Source organism: Rhamphochromis longiceps, linkage group LG3, assembly GCF_057381845.1.
Source record: "Rhamphochromis longiceps isolate RC_006_pf linkage group LG3, R_longiceps_female_GT1.1, whole genome shotgun sequence".
NCBI classification, from domain to species: Eukaryota; Metazoa; Chordata; class Actinopteri; order Cichliformes; family Cichlidae; genus Rhamphochromis; species Rhamphochromis longiceps.
Genome location: NC_140559.1, coordinates 22,006,346 through 22,028,250, shown reverse-complemented (window position 1 = coordinate 22,028,250; position 21,905 = coordinate 22,006,346). Strand labels below are relative to the sequence as shown.

Here is a 21,905-nt window from a genome sequence, read left to right as displayed (position 1 = left end):
ACATACACACAAAGAGTACCTTGCCTGTGTGTGTGTGTGTGTGTGTGTGTGTGTGTGGGGTACTGCTGATCAAAGGGTCATAAAAGCACACAAGCAAACATCCTTGGTCAGGAAGAGGGTAGACCCTCCCCTCATCCTAGATAACACAGTAAGGAAGTCCAGCAGTTCATTTATACACAAAAAGCACTTAGACTAGAACAGACGTAACTACGTTAATCCTACCATAACACAATTAAACAAGGTACGAACTTTCCCATGCTCCCAGGATGTAGGTGTGCATTCTAGTGTGGAATGCACACCAAGCCTCTGTAGCCTGTTAAAGATCACACAACTTATCACTACACAATTGATTATACACCCCTAAGCATCTATGGTTAAATATTTCTAAGCATAAATGACAATCAACAATACAAACTCTAACAATGTTCAACTTGATCAGCTAAAATAATAGCTTGAATTAGAATTGTCCAAATTCGGATGTTAGAGGTATGTATAACTCTGAGTGTGTTAGCTTTCCCTAATACCACATATAACAGCTGCTGTTTTATCGTGAGTCCAGCTGGGTCTAGGACCTCAATAAACTGAATATGAACTGTTTACATGAAAATATCTATTTAGGAGATAAAAACTAATCTTTGGTCTTCATAACATGAGAATAAATGCAAGACAGCTAGCTGGGTCACAGACAAACTGTATAAAATGCATAAAAAATTATGTAAGCAACTTAAATTTATAGTCTTTATTTTGTAATAGGTTTTTTTCTTCTTTTTATTTGTTCTCATATTTACTCTGCACCCAATATTAGTTTTTATCTGACAGGAAGAGGTCTTTCCAGAGGCTTTTGGTGTTATTGTCATGATAGCACACTTTAGACAGTGTTAGAAATATCGTCATGCAGCCACAATTTGAGACAAGCTAGTCATCTTACAGTGCAGGTACAGAGATTAATTGTTACATATGTATAAATAGATATGTATATATCTATGACAATGCTCAAGGTAAGATATATATATATATATATATATATATATATATATATATATATATATATATATATCATACCTTGAGCATTGTCAGAGAAAAGTGCTGCAAGCTCTATAACAATTGTTAAATCAAGACATTATCACATTAGCAGACAATCAAAATCATTAAACAATGGAAAAAAAGAAAATTAAAAAAGATTGCTATACACACACACACTCTCACACACACACACACACACACACACACTGGTATGGGTTGTATGCTTTGCCATTTTCTCAAACCTTAATCACTTAATTTTAAATACATCTGTGTGTCGTCGGCATAACATTGATGTGCAATGTTATACTCCTCAAAGATTGTGCCTAAGGGGAGCATATACAGTGAGAAGAGCAGGGGGCCAAGGACAGATCCTTGAGGCACGCTGCAGGGTTAGGGTTAGGTGCAGCAGAGGAGAAATAAGGGCAAAAATTGATCGAGAAGGACCTATTAGAAAGGTATGACTTAAACTAATCTAGGGCGGCACCTCCAATGCCAACTGTGTGTTCAAGCCTCACTAATAGGATGTTATGATCTACCATATCAAAGGCCGAGGATAGATCTAGTAGGACCAAGAATGAAGAGCGTCCAGAGTCAGTATTCAGAAGGAGATCATTGAGGACTCTGAGCAAGGCCGTTTTAGTACCATAACAGGGTTTGTAAGCAGACTGAAATTGATCATAAATGGCATTCACATCCAAATACGGCCGGAGTTGTGAAAGAACGATCCTCTCCAGTATTTTGGACAGGAATAGAAGCTTAGAGATCGGCCTATAGTTCCCAAGATTGTTATAACATCTACAGGTGATTTTTCATTCAGATTGTGTAATATAATTTTTCACAATCTATTCAGAGATTATGTGGAGTTAAAAAGCTGAAGTCACTTAAGATCATCTATTTCAGTTTTTTCTTACTTCATGGGCCATCACACTGAGTGATGTCTGAATGACATCTTTTATAAGTCATTTTTGGAGGTCCAATTTTGGTCCATTGGAAGGGTTGTTTTGTAACACCAGGCAATGTCTTTTTTTCGACATCTGCTGAACATCTAGTGTTGTTATTGCTAGGATCTTTATGTTTACGAGCTATTATTGTTCAAATGTAGTGGTTGTGGACGTCTTTTCAACACATTTTAATAAATGACAATTTCAACCTGGTTACAAACAAATAACTTGATTAATTAACATAAACAAACCAGTCAAAGAAAAGCAAGAAAATGTTAAATAACCAAAACAATTACCCACGTGTACTTATTAAATATATAGGCTAACACGTAATTAATCATGTTTGTTTATACATAACCCACATTCATATGCATCATGTTGATAACACCACATTAATGTTTATATTTGTAAATTAATAAAAATACATTTATTAATCATGTAAATTCCCTGCACCTGTAATAGACATCCATAACATCCAAAAGATTACTCAGTTAAAATCCAAATGTTGAACATCATATTGACCTTCAAGTTGGGTCACGGTTGGGCTTGGTTGTGTATAGATGTACAGAATTAGTCTTCGACCAACGGACCCAATAAAGACATGATCTGCAAGTCTAGAGCTGGAATTCCTTTTTTGTGCCATATTTGTAGATAATAGTGTATAGAGTATGAGGTCTGTATTTAATGTGCTATCTTCAAACAAACTAACTGTGGAAAATCTGAAGCGTTACTGATATTTGTGTAGCAGAGGAGCAACAGTGGGTTCACAAAAGGATTCTTTTTTGCTTCGCAGCTACGGCTCTCCTCACTGACCTGTAAAACATCCACATAAAGACATAGAAAGTTTTATGATGCCATGATGAGCCAAAACCTGAAATCCTTTAATCAAAAATACTTTTATATATATATATATATATATATGTATATATATATATATATATATATATATATATATATATATATATATATATATATATATATATATATGTATATATATATATATATATGTATATATATATATATATATATATATATATATATATATGTATGTATGTATGTATGTATGTATATATATATATATATGTATGTATGTATGTATGTATGTATATATATATATATATATATATATATATATATATATATATATTTGTGTGTGTCTGTACTGTACCATTTCCAGTGTCTTCCATTTTTGTTTGCTGATTCATAGACAGCGGCACTACCTAAAAAAATAAATAAATCCAGCAACAATTATTTTAAAGTCATTAGACTGAATAAACAACAACAACAACTTTTATGGTATAAATAAATCCAGAACTATGCAATTTTTCATAATTCAAAATATTTTCATACTGTGAGTCTTTTTAAATTAAAATATTCTTCATTTGGCTGCCGGCTGCCAACACATTATCACATGGTCACCACAACACATTATCTGACTCCATCTCAGCCTTCCTGTCATTCTCCACAGTCACACCAACCCTCTACATACTCGACTAGTTATGGATAGATGACACCTTATGCACCTTATCCCCCTTACTGTGTCGATACTGTGTTGGCGTGTTACTCGATATGTGCTGAATTGTAAAAAACAAAACAAAAACCCCCCAAAACATTTCAGGCTACTGGGATCCCAGATGATACCAGACTGGAGAAAATCATGTTTTCTGTCTACTTGCATTGTTTAATGGAGGATAAAAAGCTAGCACCTCTCCTCTTGGTGATTTGGAAATTGCAGTCAATTTGGCTCAGTCATATGATTTTTTTTTTAAAGCTATACACACACTAATCTTCTTCTATGGTTGTCTGCTTTACCTCCTCTAGGGCAGCTCCATCTTCAACTTCCTTTGTCCACTATGCCCACTGTCCTCTGCACATATCCAAACCATCTCAGTCTCACCTTCAATCTTGTCAACCTGAGCTGCCCCTCTGATGTACTCATTTCTACTCTTGTCTATCCTGGTCACTCCCAATGAAAATCTTAATATCACAAATCACCCCTAACACATTGTCAAACATGTCCTGCTCCACCCTCACAAACTTCTCTGTCACTTCTGACTTCCTCCAGCAGAACCACAGTTGCTCTCTTGACACCATATCATGTCACATAAAAATTTGACTTGTAACGCAGCCTCAATCAAAATTAAAAATTTAATAATAACAAATTTAAGTACTGACCAGGATGAAGGGGGCTGTTTTCACTACTTTCATTCTGGCTGAAGATTTCAGGTGGTACAGTAGCTAGTGTGATAACAAACATTTAAACAGTATTAAGTGACACTATATGAGACATTTTTCAAAATACAATTTTAAAACCATTCTCCCAAAAAAGAACAAGATTATTTCGATGCTCATATATGTGCTAATACAACAAATGACAAGTGAGTTCCTTCTCAAAGATTACGATTATTTAAAAAGAAGTCACATTTTCAAATGCTACTCACATTTAACCGTCATGTAACGCGATGGTGACTCTTTTCCTGAGTACTGACACTTGTAGAAACCTTCATCAGACTTTGACACTGCCAAGAAGTTCAGCTCCTCTCGGGAATCATTTTGGACAAGTTTGTCATTGTGATAAAAAGCCACATTGGGAAAGATTTTTTTTCTTCTCAAGTTGCAACTAAGACTAACAAAAGTTCCCTCATTCACAGGATCAACAGGGACCACCATGAGAGGACCAGAATAAAAGTCTGCAAAACATACAGAAGATATTATTTCAAATGGATCAGCTGGTGCTGGATTTTAGAAAATAAAAAAGAGGAAAAAAAACATGTGCAATAATAATTACTGATTGATCAAATGTGTTATAGCTTATAGCTAAAGATCTGATATGTGACTTATAAAAAAAAACAACAAAATCGTCCTTTCTTTTAGCTCATAGAGCCCTTTCAACTGTCAAGTGTGTCTCAGCGAGATGCTATTCAGCCTCAGCTGAATGGGGAGTACAATTACATCATAATCATATATATATATATATATGTTCTTGAAAAATGTTGGTAAATTAATTTATAAAACATGGAATGAAATAAAACTAATAACGAAGAGTATTATGCTGCTGAGTTGAGATTCCAAAAATAAAATAATCTTTACATTTCTGCCTCTTTTTCCATGAAAGAATTGCTTAACATACATAGTGATAGAAATATTCATGAAACGTTATAACACAAAAGGGAAAAAAAAACATTCTACAAACCCTGTAAAGTGATGTTGACTGCATTGCTGAACTCTTTTAACATAGACTCACACCAGTACACTCCGTCATCTGAATATGTTGTGTCGATTGTGCATACAGATTCTCCTGACAGCCAAAAGTTGCTACAATATGGCCGGCCATTCTCTGGGAACTTCCTCACTCTCCATGAAGAAGAGTTTCCCTTACAAGTCAGTTTGACAAAGTCAGAGCCTAAACTTTGCACTACAGGGCCGACTGTGAGAGACGCTGCTGATGAAGCATCTGAAAAACAACATGGATCAATAAGTGAAAGCACAGGAAGAACACATAAAAACTAAGCATCATTACAAGTATTGAGAGACAGAAAGAAACTGACCAGCAGACCAGACAAACTTTGGATCGCTGTAGTAGGTGTAGTAGTAGTTGCTTCCTCTTTCCGCTCTGCACACATATGCTGCTGTGCTTGTCTGCCCAGTAATGATGTACAAACTCTGAGCAGTCTTGCTGCCATCAGGTAGCAGCTCATACGTGTAGGGCTCCTCTGTTATTTTATAATAAGGAACAGCTTTATACCAGGAGAAGCTCCATCCTTCAGAAGGATATTCAACCTCACAGTTCAGAGTTACTGAGGCTCCAGGACTGAGCCATGAGGGAGACAGAGTGAGGACAGGATGCAGTTTAACTGTTGAAACAAGATTTTTAGATTAGGCTTTTTTATTTATGTATTTTTTTAAATAAAATTGCTATATGATGGGTCCACAAATCAGGCCAGGTTCACTCTGCCCTTTTGAGCAAAAACATTTAAATAACTGGATGAAAACATGTAAATAAATATCACCAAATCTTGACAGTGGAATTACAAACTGTACCACTGTCATACATAATACTAATTTTATTGTTGTCATTTGAACCACACCATGTCACAATACGCTGTGTGTGGCACACATAAAGTTACACACTGGAGAACACAATAACAGACACTGAGATACAACTGGAAAAACACGACATTTAGATGTGACAGACTGAGAGGGAGTAAAAAAAGGGAAATATGCACAAAGATGCTGAAGACAGAACATGGAGATCAGACAAGGACAGACTAGGCATGAAAAAGGGAACCAACATAAAACAAGAAATCCAGTGCTATAGCTACCAAATTCAGAGAAAACACACACATTCTAGAACTGGAACATAAATAATTTCTTAACTCCAAGGCAAAGAATCACATGTTCAGAACAAACTCAAAATACTGGGTCATTATTTAATTAATCAGTCAAGTGACTGGACTTCTTTAAGTCCATTCAAGAAACTTAAAGAAGTCGAGTTGCTTTTCTTTCCAAGCTCTTTAGGTTACCATGGCCTGGATGAATGAGAATCTGCACAGACAAGTTATCGTATGTCTTTTTTTTTGGGTTTTTTTGTTTTTTTACTAATTTGAATGAAGCAGTTTATATGGATGAAAGATGCCCAACTTACATGATACAGTTACTGGAATGACATTACTCCACTGTGTGAAGGAAAGATCCGTTTTGCCTCTGCACTGATAATCTCCATTGTCATCCCAACCAACATTGTAGAATGTTCTTTCATTGGTTGTATAATATGTGGTAAACCTTTTTGGTCTCCAATCATAGCTCCAGTAAGTTCCTTCACCTCCCTGGATGTCACATCTGACAGTGAATGTTTCACCCATGTATATCTTAGTCCAGTTGGGCTTCAGGGTCAAAATGGCCGTAATAGGAACTGTTCACATAAAATATGAAATTAAAAGAAACACAGAAGCATCATGTAATTCAGTCCAATTAAATTTATTTACATAGCACCAAATGATGCCAACAATTGCCTCAAGGCTCTTTATATTGTGATGTAAATACCCTGATATATATATATATATATATATATATATATATATATATATATATATATATATATATATATATATATATACACACACACACACACACACACAAAGTCTCTCTATCTGTCTGGCTGAGAGGAAGACAAAACGAAGGACAGATCACATAACTTTAACTTCCATAACTAAGGGATAAATAGGAGAACTTACGAGTGTCTTCAATGATGGCAGCATTACTTTGGTGTGTGATGCTACCTGAATCGCTTCTTCCTCTGCAGTGGTAGATACCTCCTTGTGACACATTAATAGCTTTCTTCCCTTCATATTCTGTCATAGGCTCATCTTTAGAGCCATATGTGGCAGCTCTGTACCACAAAATGGTCCAGTTGTCAGAGCCGTCCACAAAGCAGCTCAGTGTCACGTTGCCCCCTAGTGGTATCTCATACCTCATTGGTCTCAGTGTGGCAGTGGGTGTGTCAAAAGGGTACTTAACTTTTCCAGTAGTATTTAGAGAAAAGCAGAAAGAGAGAGATTTATTCTAAAAGCTGTTGTTTCAGTTATTTTATTTTCACCACAAAAACAAAACAGTGTGAAAAAGCAGCATAAAACACAATGTTCAACTTATTCTGCTAAAATAATAACTTGAATTGAAATTGTCCAAATTCGGATGTATAACTCTGAGTTTGTTAGCTTTGCCTAGCACCACATATAACAGTGTCTGTTTTATCATGAGTCTAGGACCTCAATAAACTGAATATGAACTGTTTACATTAAAATATCCATTTAGGAGATAAAAAACAAAACAAAAAAAAACTTTGGTCTTTATAACATAAGAATAAATGCAAGACAGCTAGCTGGGTCACTATTTATGCATGTGTTGTTGTCTTACCTTTTTTAAGACAACTTAAATTTAAAGTCTTTATTTTGTACTAGGTTTCTTTCATCTTTTTCTTTCTTTTCATATTTCCCCTGCCCAATAGTAGTTTTTATCTGACAGGAAGAGGTCTTTCCAGCGGCTTTTGGTGTCTTTGTGATAATAGGACACTTTAGCCAGTGTTAAAAATACTCTTCATGCAACCGCAATTTGAGACAAGCAACTCATCTTACAGTGAAGGTACATAGAATTAACTGTTACATATGTACAATATAAATACAGAGAAAATGTAACTTTAATTGTAACTTAGAGTGCAGATAGTTTATATATTATAAAAGAGAAAGAAAACAACTTCTTACCTTGAGCATCGTCAGAGAAAAGTGCTGCAAGCTCTGTAGCAAAGATTAAATCAGGACATTATCAAATTAGCAGACTATCAAAATCATTAAACGATGGAAAAAAGGAAACTTTACAAAAGATTGCCTGCCACACACACACACATACACGTACATACATACGCACACACATACTGGTATGGGTTGTATGCTTTGCCCTTTTCTCAAACCCTGCTAATCGTTGGTCTAGACGGAGTAGTCTTTCCACAGGTCCTGGACTCCTGAACGTATGGCTGCGCTGTTCTAAAAAGTATGGGGAAAAAAGTCACTTCAGACCTCTTACACTGTGTGTGGAAGTCAATAAAATCTAAAACACACCAACTGGACATTTTGAATTTGGGCAAATATGTGGTTCACAAGGTCAAAATAAACAGTTTATAAGGACTTTAAAGGGACAATGAGGCCATTTATTAAATCCCACCTCATTAACATAAATACACCTTTGACATAACTGTGTTACTGGAACAGCAGTATTTTAATAACAAAAATCTGGTTTTGCTAAACATAACCCTAAAATATGTGAATCAAAATATATTCAAAAATTTTATGAAAATAAAGAAAAAAAAATTACTCTTGTTTTACAAAAGCTTTTTTCTTGTTTGAAGAACAGCTGGAGGGCTGTAGTCACAGTGGGTTCTTGTTCCCATCTCCACACAGCATCTTTGGATTTCAGAGTGGTCATCGGGTTCTTGGTCAGCGTTCTCACTAAAGCCAGTCTATGTCAACTGCTCAGTTTGGGCAGCTGAATAGTTCTCACAAGGGTCCTATTTGTGCCGAACCTCTTCCATTTGAAAATTATGGAGCTCACTACACTCTTGGGAACCGTCAGTAGAGCAGAACATTTTCTGCAGCCTTGCACACAGCTTTGCATTGTAAAACCTCATCTCTGACCTCTGCAGAGAGTTCCTTTGACTTTATGGCCTTATTTTTGCTCTGATGTGGATAATCAGGTGTGAAGCCTTCTATAAAGAGGTGTATGCTTTTCCACATCATGTCTAATCAGTTTTGGTCCACAGGTGTACTCCAGTCAAGCTTTGGAAGCATCTTATAGCAATGATCAATTCATTTATTTCATTTTGATTACAGTTTGTCATCATGAGATACTGATAGTAGATTATTAAGAAAAAATGAGACTGAATAACTCTGGGAAAAAAAGTAAACAAGGATATAGACAAAGTCATGTAACTCAATGGAAAGTTAAATCATAATCCAACCCTCCTGATTCGCTTTTCCTCTTTTCTCTGTAAGGACACATTCAAAACGACTGGTGCATGTGTTTACCTGAAAGTGTAATGAGAGCAGACAGGAAGAGCAGGGGGTGGAGCATCTTGTAGGGAGCCATCTAGCGGATAGGGAACTATAAGACAACAAAGATCGAAACCACTAAACAGAAAGTTAAAGACACATTCTGAACAGTGCACATTATTAAAAAAATCATAACATGCGAACAGACTCAGTGTTTGAACAAAGAAAGTGTAGTGATTGTAATTCATCTCTAAAATCTGATTCCTCACACTTATATTTCACACATTTCTCTAGACTGGAAGAGAACTCAGTTTGCTATTTTTGTTTTTATTTAATAATCAAATCCAAAAGTTTAAAGTGTTCCTCGCCCAGCATATTTACTATAAATAGTCTGTCACACAGTCACTAGATTTTTTTCAATAAATACCAGGCATGTTTCATTTCTGGGATGTAGAGTTTGGAGTTTACCTCAAACATAACCAGCTGTGTGTCTGTGATAAACACACTTGTGTTGTGGGTAAAGAAGTCACTTCTTGATTCTGCCTAAAACAACATGGATAAAAAAAAAAGTTGCATTTTTTAAATGGGTCACTTAGTGCAAATCTCCTGGAGTTTCAGTCTTTGCAGAGCAAACAATCATTTTTAATGCCATCCTTCCTTACAAACAAAACTGGGATTAAGCAATTATGAAAAATTATAATTTGTTTATAATTAAGCAATTATAAACAAATTATGAAAACTAACATAAAGATGTAAGCAGCCCGAGGCTCCTTTTGCAGGAACATTACAAAATAACATTTTGAATAAGTTGCATTTGAAGGTTGTACATTTAATAACATTATATTTTACATTCACCTGACTTTACATCATTATCATCACATGGTTAACTACGTTAACATTACGGCAACAATGCATAAAAGAACCATTATTATCTGCTCTACTAGTGTTTGAACTAAAATGCTAAACTGGCTGTATGTTCTTGTAAGATCTACATATACCTTTACTGACTCTGTTAAAAGTCACAGATTAATTTCAGGCAATCATTAAAATATACTTTTACACAGAGGGATGGAGTTCAGTAAAGTATTTTCATTATTTAAAAGTGTTTTTAAAAAGTCACTTCCTGTTATTTCTCCGGATGACACCACAGAGCTGCATTTGGATCTCTGTGTTTTTATTGTTTTGCTTGTGCAGCTTGTTTACAGTCCTGATGTGTTTCAAGTAGAACTTTGCAATGTGGATGTAAGTAAGTAGGTAAAGTTTATTTAAATAACGCTTTTCACATATTTCACATATAAAAGTGTCAAATTAAAAGACAATATTGAAAAGAGATTCATGTTAAAATTGTATTAGAATAAATAAAGTACAGGTGCCGGCGTGCTGAGGAGTAGATTGCGGCTCATCTTACCTTGGCTCTGATGAAGGCTGCTGTTCAGAAGGCGATCCTGGTGCAGCTGGACAGATTTGTCTGTGAGGACAGCTCTGTTTATGTGAGTCCTCACCTTTGTTCATGCCCAGGATAGGATGGGTGGAGGTGTAGTTCACAGTTGAGCTGCCTGATGGGAACCTCCCACTGATGATTCATTATGTAAAAACGAGGCCTTGACTGCTCCAATCAGAGAGCATAATTAATTGCACCACTGCCTGAAATGGTAGCAACAGAGTTAGCTGGGAAACGTCTATAACTCACAGTACTGTGATTCTTGCCTGATGTCGGTGTAATCACAGTTAAAGTGGGATTTGGCAGATTTCCAACCCTTACCCGTATTATGAAAAGTTTAACCTGCCGAGCACTGTGACGACCTGAGCGGCAGCATTCTGTCGCTCTGAAGATGCTTCAGTGATAAGTCAGCGACGACAGAGCTCATACCTGGAGCAGGGGTGCATTCCTTTTACTCGTGCTAAAGTGAGCAGTAGCGCTGTGTGCATAAACCCTGCTTTTCACCTGCTGTATGTGTAATATATATGTGTGGTATTTATTAAACTTAAAGCAAAGGCTTTAAGTTTAATAAAGCCAGGCTGACAAACCATCTGTCAGCCTGGCTGTGGCACAACAGACACTGTGCTACAACACTGTGCCAGTTTGTGCCTCTTTATGAGGTTCATGAGTCCTACAGCTTTGGTGTCACTATTGCAAATAAAGTTAAACGTCGAACTGCAGTGTGAACTAACCAAGAACTGCAGTTTGCCAATCGTGGCTGCTCAGGAGCTCTTTGCCAGCATAAAGCCAATGTAAAGGGAGAATCTGCCAAATCATAAAATTATTACAAACTGGTAGTTGTCGTTCTGTTAACAGCTGCACTGCAAACAAATAAGTCAAATCAGAGCCTGATGTTCCACTCCTTGTAACTCGTGTAGTTTTGATGCCAAGCAACAACACGTACAGTCATACAGTGCTGTGCAAAACTCTTGAGCCTCCTCTCACTTCATAATTGTCATCTTCCAAAACAGCATTTTTGTAACTTTTAAAGTGCTCTTGAGTGATATTTATAGGCTTTCTAAAGGTTTTTCAGTTTTTTCTTTGGACATTAGCAGGGTTTTCACTTTGTTCCAGTCCCATCCATGTATCCAGCTATTTTCAGAAGACTGTTTCATACAGTTTGGCAGGAAGGTGCACAAGTTGATTCCTAAAGAGCTGAAGACTATCACAGCATAGTGTGCAGGATTTCCTTAAGAACTTTGAGAAAAAATGACCAGTGGAGGAGTAAAGAAGTGTCAGGCTTGAAAAACAAATTTAATAAATACAAGTGTAGGCTGGTTCTCAGGAGGATATATAATATAATCTTTAACAGAAAAGGAAAAAAAAGAAATTAAGAATATGATCGAGTAGAAGGATGATATGGAAAATTAATAAAATAAATCAGACGATATCCAAAGAAACACTTTGAAAGACCTCCAGAAACCCGGTGGAACTACTTATCAAAACTACTTGAAAACATAGAGAAGAATGTCTGGCTTCTTGGTAGGAAAAGATGAAGAAGTGACAAGTGAGGGGTGGATCAAGAACACTGAACACTACTGTGCATTTCTTTGCTGTACATTCTTCCTGGGTGAAACATTTGACTTCAGTGCTATGTACCAAAACAAAGTGCAACACGAACTATGTCATGCCAAGCTTGTACACTTTGTCAACTCTGAGTGGCAGCATTCAGTCACTCAGAGATAAGTCAGTGGGGGGACAACTCATTCCTGGAATTCAGTTTGCCATCATTTGCTCTATTTTCCTGAAGAGAACAACAGGAGACAAAAGTCTAAAGCTCATGTTTGTGTCTTTCTAATTTTTTCCAAGCAGCCAGCTGTTCTAGTAGATTTGTTTAAGTGATCTTCAGTAATAGTTCTTACCTTGACTTACAGTCCTGACAGTTGTGCTATTTAAAAAAAGCAATGTTTGTTGCCACATGAAGAATGCATTGGGGTTTCATTGATACTGAAGTTGCATTAAACTAAGTCACGGGGTGCAGCACTGTATCCTGGGAATAGATGAACTACATGTGGTCATTGTGAACTTACAGAGTTTGTCATGATTAGGCTGTGTGCAGGCACGATGAGGACCCAAACACAAGCTCACGGAGGCAGGAATGAACTCAAAACACAGTTTTATTGCTGAGGGAAGTTAAGGCGATACAAAATAATATGAAACTAAACTGGGAAGTCATAAAGGAGGACTCACGAGGAAACACACGAAGGGGCACACAGTCATGACAGAGAACACAACCCTGAACTGAGGGAGACGCGGACATAAATACTCAGAGGGTTAACGAGGGAAGTGGGAGCACACGGGGAACACAGCTGACACAGATAATCGTAACGAGACAGGGCAGGAGTGAACACAACATGACGCATACTGACGAGAGACTGTCAAAGTAAAACAGGAAGTACACAGAGGTTCAGACAGGAGGCGAGAGAGCACGGGGAGAGCACAGACACAAGGGCTGGGGAAAACATGGAATAAAACACAAGGAGAGACGAGGGCTCACAGATACACACAGGGCGTAATCAAATAAGGAACATCTTAACAGAACAACCAAGGCAGGAATAAAGAACAAAATACAAAACACACGACAACTAAGAATACTGGGCCAACATGGCCCAGGACCATGACATTGTTTCTCATTATTACGTGTACATTTTTCACCTCAATACACAGACTCAGATTTCACTCGTTATCTAAGTAGGCAATATCACCAGTGAGTTAAACTGTCCAAATGCACAGCAGACATAAACATATTTGTAGGTTGGTTAAAAAATAATAATTTGGACCTCTGTGTAATTTTTGCCTTTCACAATTAATTGAATATTTTTTTTCAATAACTCTTTCAATAACAGAGAATAGGCTCCTGTAAGAAACTATGTGCTCAGTATTGCTTCTTGCTTCTTTTCCACTAATCAGGTGCCTGCCTTGTTTTTTTTTTAAAGTAATATTAGAGAAAGAAGTGGGAGTAATGTTAGTAGATATATTTCTACAGCAAGAAGACATTAAACACTTGTAGACTAAACACCTCTTTTGCAATGCACCATGTTTTTGACTTTGTCTGTTGAAGGTCCATTGCATTTTGTTAAGCAGGTAAAGTTTTCAAACTTTAGGATTTATTACAGCTAATTTATGCTCAACGTAACAGATTTGGTGGTGAGTCAGTGGAGCGACAAACAGATCTCTAAAAGGTAGATAACCTGACTGCCACTAGGTATTATAAATTATAAATTATTGCCAGACAACAAAAACAAACCAAAACACATTGTGGGTGAGTGGCTGAAGTCAGTTGGGAGACCGCACACGAAATTAAATACATGAAAACATGTCAGTACCTGTAAGATGCCTTCATTGGCAGTTCTTTATGTTCACTATTTGATAGCAAACCTTTCTGTTTTAATATAAGAGAATTTCAACAGTACTTATTAGTTACTTTGATTAAGTTTTGTCTTAGTATTTTCTTGTGTTGCACATTTTTAACACATTTTTTTTTCTGCTTGACTGTGGTTCAGCACAGAGGAAGTGAGCTGGAGGTGGTTTGATTACTGATGAGTGACTGCATCAGTAATCAGTCTGCTTTAACCACAGACTTGCTGTTAGAAAAACTGAGACACTGCGACAAAGACCAAAACTGTGACAGGATCTTGCCATCAATGTGGGAGAAACACATTTCTAAAGTCTTTGTTTTAGCCAGAAAACAGGAAACGCTTCATGCAGGTTGACCTGCAGCAGTCTTCCTGCAAACACTACACAGAAAAAAAAAGAAACTATGGGCTCAAATTGGGTCATAAATATTTTGTACTTGTAAATCAAATGCATATTTTTGTTTTGTAACCTCCTAAAACAAAATATGTGAAAATTCAATGTTTGTGCGTCTATAGATGAGAATTTGTGTGTTTGTAAAAAATATTTACACGAGTTACACATTTTTTGCTTAAGGTCTGGTTACAGATACAAAGCAAAAACCTGCATGTAAAACATCTGCGCTCAGGTTTCCTGGCTGCGTGTGGCTTTCAACTTAGACGTACAAATTTTGACTTGATTTTTCTTCCTTTCAGCTGATTGGTCAATGTCATGTCAATCAGAAATTTAACAATCCAGTCCGAGAACAGATGGGTTTGGCTGTTGGAGGGGTGCGTTAGGTAGAGTTTTACACTCAGGTTTTTACAAAATATTTATGACCACACTTTGAGCTCATGCAAAACAGACTGTGAGCCACCACAAAGTCACGAAACTATGCAAATTTGTGTAAAATATGATGGACGCCATCTCAAAGAAAATTATACTCATCTTATACTCAGACTGCAAAACTCTGGGGTTGACATTTTTGCCAGAGTTAGGGTACAAAGTGTGCCAAGAAAATATGGCCCACACCTCTACACCATGACCATCATCAACCTGAACTGCTGATAAAAGGAAGGATCCATGATTTTATAACATTGTTGTAGTGTAAACGTTGTCATAGATGCTATCCTGCATACTTTGATTGTAACAAGTGCTTATCTGAGTTATTATGAACCTACTGTGCCATCAAAGCAATCAGATCACTCACGTCAGACCTATGACATCAATAAGGCATTTTCTCCCACAGAACACTGTTTTCTACTTCTGCTTTGTATTTTGATTTACTAAAATATAAATGTTTTAGGGTCCCAGGGGAGTCTAGGTCACAGCTTTGGAAGGTGCTTCAGGTCAAGAGGAAGTTAGGTGTAAGTGGTGGTGCTACAGAAAAAGCTGAGAGCAAACACACCACAAATGGCTAAAATAGAGACACATTCAAAGTTTCAGTTACACAGAGAAGTGTCAAACGAGAGTCTGCAGGCTGTGATGTACATGAGTCTGTGGAAAACAACACAGGTTATGTGCATTTACTACCACAGTATAAAGATACGGGCGTCATGTTAACTGCTGACATGTACTTGTGTTGTTGTTGATCAAGCCTGCCTGGTGCTAACATAAAACCTATAATATAAAAATGTGCCACAGCAACATCAGGATGTCAACAAGCTCTTTCTGTTATACTGACATGTAAAAAAAAGCTGACAGAACAATCAAAATTTATTCATAAAGCTCAGACAAACAAAGACTCGCATTGTGATGTCACATAAAATTCAGTCACAGTGACCTAATAACCACAATTTGATGGAGCTCAGAACTGATGCTCAGAGGTCACCGCAGCAATATCATCATAGTCCTCAGACATTCTCTGCTCAGCATTGGCTGCTGTTGCCAAGATGACGGTGGGGTCATTTCCTGTAACATGAGGTCATCAGATATTTTTGAGGCAAAAGCAATTGAGTTTGATAAATAATCAAGGATACTCAGAGTCTTACCTTTGGCTCTGTGTTGATATAAAGACACCAAGACGAGAGTGGAGATGAAGTATGGACAGAACACCACCAGGTGACAGACCAGCCTGATCACTAGAGGGAGGGTGGTGGAGGAAGGGGACAAAGCAGAGGTAGGGTACATATTTGTAGAGGTGGTGGGCAAGGTTGTGGTTGTAGGTCTCCCTGCAGAGAGTTCTGGTCAGTGAATATATGGACAAAATAAGAGGTGAAATCAGAGTGAAGCTCCTCACCTGTGACAGTGATCCAGCTGGATGGAGACTCTCCATGACCGCTGATGTCACACTTGTAGAGGCCTTCATCAGACCTGGAAACATGCTGGATGGTCATGTGACCTGTAGGCTGCTTCCTGATGAGGGAGCCATCTTTATAGAAAGCAGCTGGGAGGTTGGAGGGAGTGGTCTTTGTTTTACAGAGCAGAGTGACGTCATCTCCCTCCATCACAGGGAGGACAGGACTCTGCAGGATCACTGATCCACCTCAACACAGAGACAAACTACAGCATTTCATCCATTTACACACAGCTTCATCAACACTAACTCCACACACTCAGCTTACCAGTGACTGTCAGGTTAACCATGTTACTGATGGGACCCTCTCTGGACTCACACCAGTAAACTCCACTGTGTGATGTGTAAATGTAACTGATGTTACATGAAGAACCAGCTGCTTCTCCCCACCCATCTCCACACTGAGTCCTCTGTTGTTTGCTTGTGTTTCTCCTCAGAGTCCATCCAGCAGAGCTGTCGTCCTCCTCACAGCTCAGAGACACAAAGTCTCTAATAAAAAACTGAGAACTGCTGGGACTCACAGTCAGACGAGCTGTGAAGAGAATATTTAGTAATTTCTATCACATAAAATAAATGATGTGACTCTACTTCCTTTATACCTATGAGGGTTACCGTAAGTATTTAGCAGGCTGAAGTGATCTGTTTCTGCATGATTGTCATGTCATGCTACAAGAAAGCTCAAAAAAGGACGAGGCACTTAGTGAGGTTCAGTTCATGTCAGGTTTAAACTGTGACAGAAGAAGGTTACTGACCTTGGTTTGTTGTGCAGCTCAGCAGTGAGATCAGAACTAAAGAGAAATGACACTTAGTTTAATTTGAGTTTGACATTTAACTAAACAGGAGTAAAAACAAATCCACCAGACTGTGAAGAACACAGTCTGAGTTGATACTGATAAGCATAGAAAGGATGAAACAGTTTTCTCTTTCGTGTCCTACACAGAGGCATGTGTGCTGGACTATAGTGCTGATAATCTGTTAATATCAGCAGGGACACGGTGTAAAGCAGTACATTTACTCGAGTGGTTAATGGAAATTCTACATACTTTATACTATGTTTAAGCATTTCTTTGTTTTGCACCTTTCAACTTCAGCTCAGCTGTATCTTGGATTAAAACATTGCACTGCACACCAGATATTTTAAAGATTTAAGTACCATATGTTGTTATATTATTATAGATAAACTTACCGAGTAGTACATATTAAGTCGGTTTTTCATTAAAACAGTTGGTTGGACACATATGCTGGACTCACAACAAGGGAAACAAACTCAAAACAGCTTTAATGCTGAAATTGTTCAAAATACAAAAAACAAAACAAGGCAGTGCTGGAGCCAGGAGTACAAAACTAGGAATCTAGGGAAAGACACAAAAAACAGGAGCACACTGCATTGCAGGCACGATGACAGACAAGGGGAGAGTATAAAGGTGGGAATAAATCAGGAATAACAAGAACAGGGTGAATTAACTAGAGACTTAAGAGACAAAAGTCAACCAAAATGAAATAAAATACAACAGCAAGTAACAGATGATAAGGCAAGGCAAGGCAAATTTATTTGTATAGCACAATTCAACAACAAGGTGATTCAAAGTGCTTTACAGAGACATTAGAAACAAAAACAAATAAAAAGCATGATTTAAAATTGATTAAAACCAGCAAACAAACAAACTAACTAAACACACACATTCACATTCACACCTGTTCGCGCGATCTGAACCCTTATCGTAAGGGGAGCTACCAGTCCTTCTGTGGACGAGCTACTTTCTATTTTAAATTCCCTGAATTTAAAATACTCTCTAGATAAGCTCACATATGTGAATTTAACATAGAGAGAGAAGACAAACATGGAGGCAAGACTGAATGAACAGAATAAGAACACAAAAGGCTCGTCATAAAATGTCAAGGAACTAGAAGCATAACAAGAAATTAAGAAGCATCAGAAAAGCAAAACTAAAATCATGAACAAAGACTATGGAGCACAAACATAACATCTATCTTAAAACCAAAAATAAAGCCACAAACCCACGACACACAGAATAAATGAGCATCAGGACAGAAGAACTGAAATAACAGCAAAAGGAACTAGTATCAGGTAAACTGATATAAAGACCAATGAACCATAAGAAATAATAACAAGCTAAATGTCAACAGTGCAAAATACAGAACCAAGATACAAATACACAAAAAACTGAGAAATTCAAACAGAGGAATTTTACTTTTTGGATAGAGAAATCTTTGTACCTTTATACCTTCTGATATTTATGAAAGTAGCTTCTTTTAGAATTTTTTTAAAATTGCTGTTGAACAAAAACCACATTAAGCTACACTAAATGTCATGCATCTGTATGACGGATGTACACAAAACTGTAAATCAGTGTATCCATGTCAATTTTCTGCACTGTATTAATTTATTATGAAATATTCTGATTCCCTGTTGACCCTCTTCCTTCTTTTTGGTGTCCTTGATAAAAACTCATCTACTGCCATCCTATTCTAATCCAACCTGAATGCATGTTCCTGAAGAAATGACAGATATTCATAGATAATCATTTCAGTGTACTTACTGAGCAGCCACAGCAGAGATGTGTTCTTCATCCTACTCTCTGTGATATCAGGTCAACACTTTAACCAGTTCACGGTCAGTTAAAGTCAAACCGTAATCCTCTGCTCTGTGACAGGATGTAAGTGTTGTGGTTTTTAGCGGAAGCAAAGTTTCTTTGTCTGACTGCAACAAATACAAGAGAAAAAAAGCTTTAAAATGGTCAAACTGACTGTTAAGTGACTGTAGACATGGGCCCCAACAAATTTAGTTGACATAAAGGGGAGCAGATCCCTTCACTGACTTTAAAAAACAAACAAACAAACATTGTGAGTGGCTGAAGTCAGTCAGGAAACCACACACACACAAATCCCCACCAAAAACATGTAAATAACAAAAAAAAAAAAGATATTTATAGATCGCCCACATGGTGCCTTTACTGACAGGATTATGTCTTTGTCATTACAGGGCAAACTATTCTTATCTCAATAATGATCATCATCAATGATTTAGTTAATTTTTATCTTAGACATTGGTTGTGTTGATCATGTTGTTGATTCGTGGAAACAACTTGCATCTTCCTGTAGCTGACCACAGTTCAGCTGAGAGGAAGTGAGCTGGAGGTGGTACGAATGCTGTTTGACTGATTGCATCTCTCTGCTTTAACCACTGATGTGCTGTCATGGCTGAAAGGCTTCAGGCAGGTTGACCACCACTGACTTCCTGAAAACACTACCCCCAAAAAACTGTGAAAAAACTCACTCTTACCATCACAGATGTCCATAATGCACTGAGCAGAATCAACACTCGCAAAGGTGCTGGCCCTGACGACATTCCTGAATGTGTGCTTCGAGCACTTGCTGAGCAGGGGGTCTATACAGACATCTTTAACCTCTTGCTTGCCCAGGCAGTATTACCAGCATGCTTCAAGACCACCTCCATTGTGCCAGGGAAAACGTTAAATGGATCAAAGGCATCATATTATTTTCCATTTTTTAATATTTCCATTTCTGTGTGTTCAGTGTAAACTTAAACAGTGAAAGAATGGATTACAGAACATTAAAACACTCACCATGTGCTGTGAAAAACATGCACATTTAAGTTCCAGAACATAATCATAATACACAAAATGATCAATGAAATGATGACCAGAGTCCCTGTTTTTATTTTAGGCACTAATTTTTAAGTCAGAGTCCATGTGTATTGTAAAAGACACTATGAGCATAACTGCAACAATGTCCCCTCTAACCTCTAAGTGTGCGCAATTGCGCAGTGCTGGTCTCTGCGAACAGAAAATCTGCGCTGCACACCAAAAAAATCTAACCTGCATTGAAATTAAAATGAATACGTAACAATTCTTTCTGTGCTGTTATGTAGTATGAGTCAGTAAATGACCGGTGACTGGCTGGCTGCTCCAGCCAATAATGCGGTTTACATTCGTATATACGCAGCTAAATAAAGTTGTTGACAGCGTCCTTATGTGCCGCTTCCGTTGTTTTAGCTACCAAAAGTGGCCAATGTGGAGTGAAGACTCTTATCTGTCAGCTGTCGAAGTAAGTAAAAAAACAAACAAACAAAAACAAATAGGACTGAAAGAAGACAGGCTATATTGAACTCAGCAAAAGAGCAATTACCCAACTTTTTGGATATTATATCTCATTACTATTTAACAACAATAAGTTATTTAATTTTAAATATCCACATGGTTAGTAGCGGCAGCTTTATTGCTGGAATTTGTCCACTGTTATACATCAATCTAAAAAGTTACACCTGGCAGATGTTGATGGCCCCAGTGCGAGACTACGATGGGACCCCAGGCCCCAGAGAACTGCTACACATCCAACTGAGCTCCCACTACACAACAAAGAGAACCATGAAATGAAATGTAAGTGTCCTGAGGTCAGTACACACCAGCTGCTGGAAAGATAGCTTCTTTTTTATTTAATTCTTTTTTATTTTTTAATGCTTGTACTGCACCCAGGCCCCACCCTCCAGCATAAGCAGCTCCAGTTAACAATATCACAGTTGTAAAGTGGGGCTGAGACCATGGACAACAATATTTCCTGACAACCAACATTCATCTATTAGGGTTGTCAGGACATAGTGAATGGTAGATGGACTGATTCTTATATAGCACTTTTCTACTCTCCCAGAGTACTCAAAACACTGTATACAACATGCCTCATTCACCCCACTCACACTCCGATGAACTCATCGGAGATGCAACTTGGGGTTCGTATCTTGCCCAAGGATATGGGGCATGCAGACCGGGGAAGCCAAGGATCAAACCACCAACCTTCCAATCAGTAGCTGATCTGCTCTACCACCTGAGCCAAAACCACCCCAGACTCAAGCACACATATGTGTGTGTTTGAGTGTGTGTTTGAGTCAAACACACATATGTGTGTGTTTGAGCCAAACAACCTTGGTGAATGTTTTACTGCCATTAATAAGTGTCATTAAAAAGAATGCAGGCGTGAGGCTTCACCTACCAGAACTTGTCTGTGTCATGGATTCAGTTGTGACAGTCACAGTGTAAAAGCAGCAAGCTGTTGCCAGACTCTGATGTTTTAACTTTCACTACACTTGCATGTTTGTAAAATCCTGTAATAGGAAATAAACTAACTGAATGTTTTTTTTTTTTTTTTTATCTCTATAGTCCAATGATTCCGACTCTTTAGATTTGTTTTGAAGCTTATAATGTTGTCAGCCTAAAATAAATCATTGGACTGATAAAGTATTGTGTCGGTTGTTTGCA

General features: G+C 37.5%; 2 protein-coding genes across 2 annotated transcripts; both read right to left on the bottom strand.

Moving 5' to 3' along the window:
* Nucleotides 1-1,801: 1,801 nt before the first annotated feature.
* Nucleotides 1,802-10,983, bottom strand: LOC146673430 (sialoadhesin-like). Its single transcript, XM_085401713.1, has 13 exons — nt 10,911-10,983; nt 9,971-10,045; nt 9,539-9,614; nt 8,393-8,500; nt 8,222-8,254; nt 7,199-7,480; nt 6,610-6,876; nt 5,513-5,818; nt 5,158-5,418; nt 4,406-4,654; nt 4,140-4,202; nt 3,133-3,184; nt 1,802-2,777 (listed from the first exon to the last, which is right to left on the bottom strand). The coding sequence occupies exons 3-13, from the start codon at nt 9,597-9,599 to the stop codon at nt 2,729-2,731; spliced, it is 1,731 nt and encodes a 576-aa protein (XP_085257839.1). The 5' UTR covers nt 9,600-9,614; nt 9,971-10,045; nt 10,911-10,983; the 3' UTR covers nt 1,802-2,728.
* A 2,132-nt stretch (nt 10,984-13,115) lies between these two features.
* Nucleotides 13,116-19,276, bottom strand: LOC146673429 (uncharacterized). Its single transcript, XM_085402087.1, has 6 exons — nt 19,173-19,276; nt 17,364-17,399; nt 16,880-17,143; nt 16,555-16,800; nt 16,295-16,486; nt 13,116-16,226 (listed from the first exon to the last, which is right to left on the bottom strand). The coding sequence occupies exons 1-6, from the start codon at nt 19,201-19,203 to the stop codon at nt 16,123-16,125; spliced, it is 873 nt and encodes a 290-aa protein (XP_085258213.1). The 5' UTR covers nt 19,204-19,276; the 3' UTR covers nt 13,116-16,122.
* Nucleotides 19,277-21,905: the final 2,629 nt, after the last annotated feature.

Excerpts from the sequence above, each read along its gene's own strand:
- LOC146673430 (XM_085401713.1), bottom strand. The coding sequence starts at position 9,599 with ATGGCTCCCTACAAGATGCTCCACCCCCTGCTCTTCCTGTCTGCTCTC. Across the intron at positions 7,481-8,221 it reads TTTCTCTGACGATGCTCAAG|TTAAGTACCCTTTTGACACA; the intron begins GTAAGAAGTTGT and ends CTACTGGAAAAG. Across the intron at positions 4,655-5,157 it reads AGTCAACATCACTTTACAGG|ACTTTTATTCTGGTCCTCTC; the intron begins GTTTGTAGAATG and ends TATGTTTTGCAG.
- LOC146673429 (XM_085402087.1), bottom strand. The coding sequence starts at position 19,203 with ATGAAGAACACATCTCTGCTGTGGCTGCTCA. Across the intron at positions 17,400-19,172 it reads ATCTCTGCTGTGGCTGCTCA|TTCTGATCTCACTGCTGAGC; the intron begins GTAAGTACACTG and ends ATTTCTCTTTAG. Across the intron at positions 17,144-17,363 it reads GAGCTGCACAACAAACCAAG|CTCGTCTGACTGTGAGTCCC; the intron begins GTCAGTAACCTT and ends TTCTCTTCACAG.